We start from the raw sequence: 2422 nt of genomic DNA, 5'->3' as shown, positions 1-2422 counted from the left end.
TAATGGAATATTACTCAGCTATAAACTCAAGGCTTTTATAGGTAAATGGATGCAACTAGAGACTGTACTCATAAGAGAAATAAATCAGATCCACATGTGTAAACATCATATTGTCTCCCTAGTGTAAGAACCTGAAAGAGAAAATAAAATCTAAAAGGTACAATAGATATTGTGAAAGGGAAAGAAACTGCTCAAAAGGAAAGGACAACTGGGATGAGGGAAAAGGGAAAAAAATGAAAGGGAAAAAATATGTATATATACACAAGACAGCTAAGATAATTGTACTACTAATTTCTATTGCTCTATGGAAAGGAACAGTTAATGTTTAACTGTTTGATCAATCTTACATGCCTATATTTGTTTAACTGAGTAACCAATTTGAAGATAACAATATGTAATGCAACAACCATTGTTAATTTCCTATCACGGTGTCTGAAATTCTTTATTGCTTTTATTGATTTTGTGTTGTTTTATGTTTGTGTGTGTGTTCTTTTATCTTTAAAATTTAAAAAAATCAGTTAATGTAAATTTAATTCATAAATTTGGGGAACATACCTTCTCTTAGTTCTCTAGTTATACTATTTTCCAACTCTTGGCGCATCTGAAATAAATCAAACATTTATAATGTTTAAGTTAAATAAGAGACATTTTTATGGGAATAATATGTATCACTTAGAAAATGTGGCCCTTAAGACTTTTTTAAAATTAAGTTTATTGGTACATTTTAGGTATACGTAATGATCACATTCATCATAGCGAATTTGTACTTGTACCTGATATAACTTGATCCCCCTTTTTTCTTTTTCCATTCCCCCTTTAAGACGTTTTTTTCCTATACCCCTTTATGTATATTAAATCAGTTTTTTCTTTTTCCATCCCCCTTTAATATAAATTAAAATTTAACATATTTTCTGTTATTAATGTTTTAGCATAGAGGCTTAAATACAGAAATGGAGACTGTATTATTGTAATATCATGCAAAAAAATCTACTGGAAAAAGATTTAAAATATTATGCCATTTGGATTGTGACCAAATAAGTATTTCTTTATTAAGACACATACAAAGATTTCAGAATATTTGCTTTAAAAGGATAAACATAGATTAGAGCCAGTTTTCAAACTTTCTTTGGTTCATTACTTTCCAGAAATGGAAACAAGGAAAACAATATACAGCTCTTACTGTAACTTTGCTATCTTTTCAGAAGTTAGAAGTCAATTATCTTGAAATGTGACTAATTCTAGCTTTCTATTTATGAAATATGTGGGAATACCCCAATCTATTTTTACTTTTCCCAGCTAATGTGTTCTTACTTAAATCTTTTGTGTAAAAGCTTTTTTCTTACTAATGCTCCAAGCAGGGTGTAACCTATCACACAAAACATAATACTTTGTGGTAGCAATGATAACATATCCAATGCCTTTAGGAATTTTAGGTGTAAAAAACAAGTTCTTTGACAGTTTTCCCAACACTCTTTTTTTTTTTTTAAATCTCAGGGTCTCATTACATAGTACAGGTTGGCCTGGAACTCATTATGTAACCCAGGCTGACCTCAAACTCACGGTGATCCTCCTGCCTCAGCCTCTGGAATACTGGGATCAAAGGTGTGTGCTACCATGACTGGCTCAGTATTACAAAGGCTTTTCTGTAACATTTTTGCAGCAACAGCATTACAGACAGGTGTTACAAAAGTAACAACAATGGACTATCAGAAGAAAAGAAGCCTTTACTGAAATAATTTTTTTTTTTTTTTTGAGACAGGGTCTTGCTAGTAGTTTAAGCTGGTCTTAAACTCAATGTGTAGCCCAGACTGGCCTCAAACCCATGGTGATCTTCCTGCATCAGCCTCCTGAGTGCTGGGATTACAGGCACGCGCCACCACACCTGGCTTGAAGTAATCTTATATTATGATTAATACTATATAAAATGTAAATCATACTTTTATGAGACTTGAATAAGGAAACACCAATGTAATTATCTTTTCCTACAAAAGCTCTTCTCCTATTTCCTTACTGTCTCTAGATAACAGATTTTATCTCTTTATACTCCATCCACAAAAACTTAGAATACATGAATTCAGCTTGGATAAAAATGAAATACTTTCCTCAAAAGATTATCTACTTTTGTGAAGAACTTTTTTCCTTTTTTCTTTGTTTCTTTGTCTTACATTTTGCATTGCTGAGACAAAATACCCAACACCCAAAGTTGAAGGAGGAAAGGTCTACTGTAGCTCAGAGTTTGTGAAGGCTTCAGCCCAGAGTCAGCTGGCTCCCAGGCAGAAACCAAGGCATCGCAGTGGAAACACAGTTCATGGTGTGGTAAGCAGAAGGCTGTGAGACTGCCTTCATCGTTCCCTTCCTATCCCATCCAGACTACAAGCTTATTTGGTTGGTGCCACTGACACCCAGGGTGGGCCTTCCCACT

The 2422-nt window shown here is 33.7% G+C and overlaps 1 protein-coding gene across 6 annotated transcripts in view; it reads right to left on the bottom strand.

Moving 5' to 3' along the window:
- Positions 1-2422, bottom strand: part of Ankrd30a (ankyrin repeat domain 30A) — a 91844-nt gene that overhangs the window by 1891 nt on the left and 87531 nt on the right. For all 6 annotated transcript variants that reach the window (XM_013508375.1, XM_013508378.1, XM_013508376.1 and 3 more), the window contains one exon: positions 556-601. In XM_013508375.1, the coding sequence (XP_013363829.1) occupies positions 556-601 (46 nt within the window). The remainder of the gene's footprint in view (positions 1-555; positions 602-2422) is intronic.

Source organism: Chinchilla lanigera, unplaced genomic scaffold (genome assembly GCF_000276665.1).
Source record: "Chinchilla lanigera isolate Chin_1 unplaced genomic scaffold, ChiLan1.0 scaffold00145, whole genome shotgun sequence".
Lineage (NCBI taxonomy): Eukaryota > Metazoa > Chordata > Mammalia > Rodentia > Chinchillidae > Chinchilla > Chinchilla lanigera.
The sequence above is the reverse complement of the archived record's forward strand: the minus strand, read 5'-3'. Positions and strand labels throughout refer to the sequence as shown.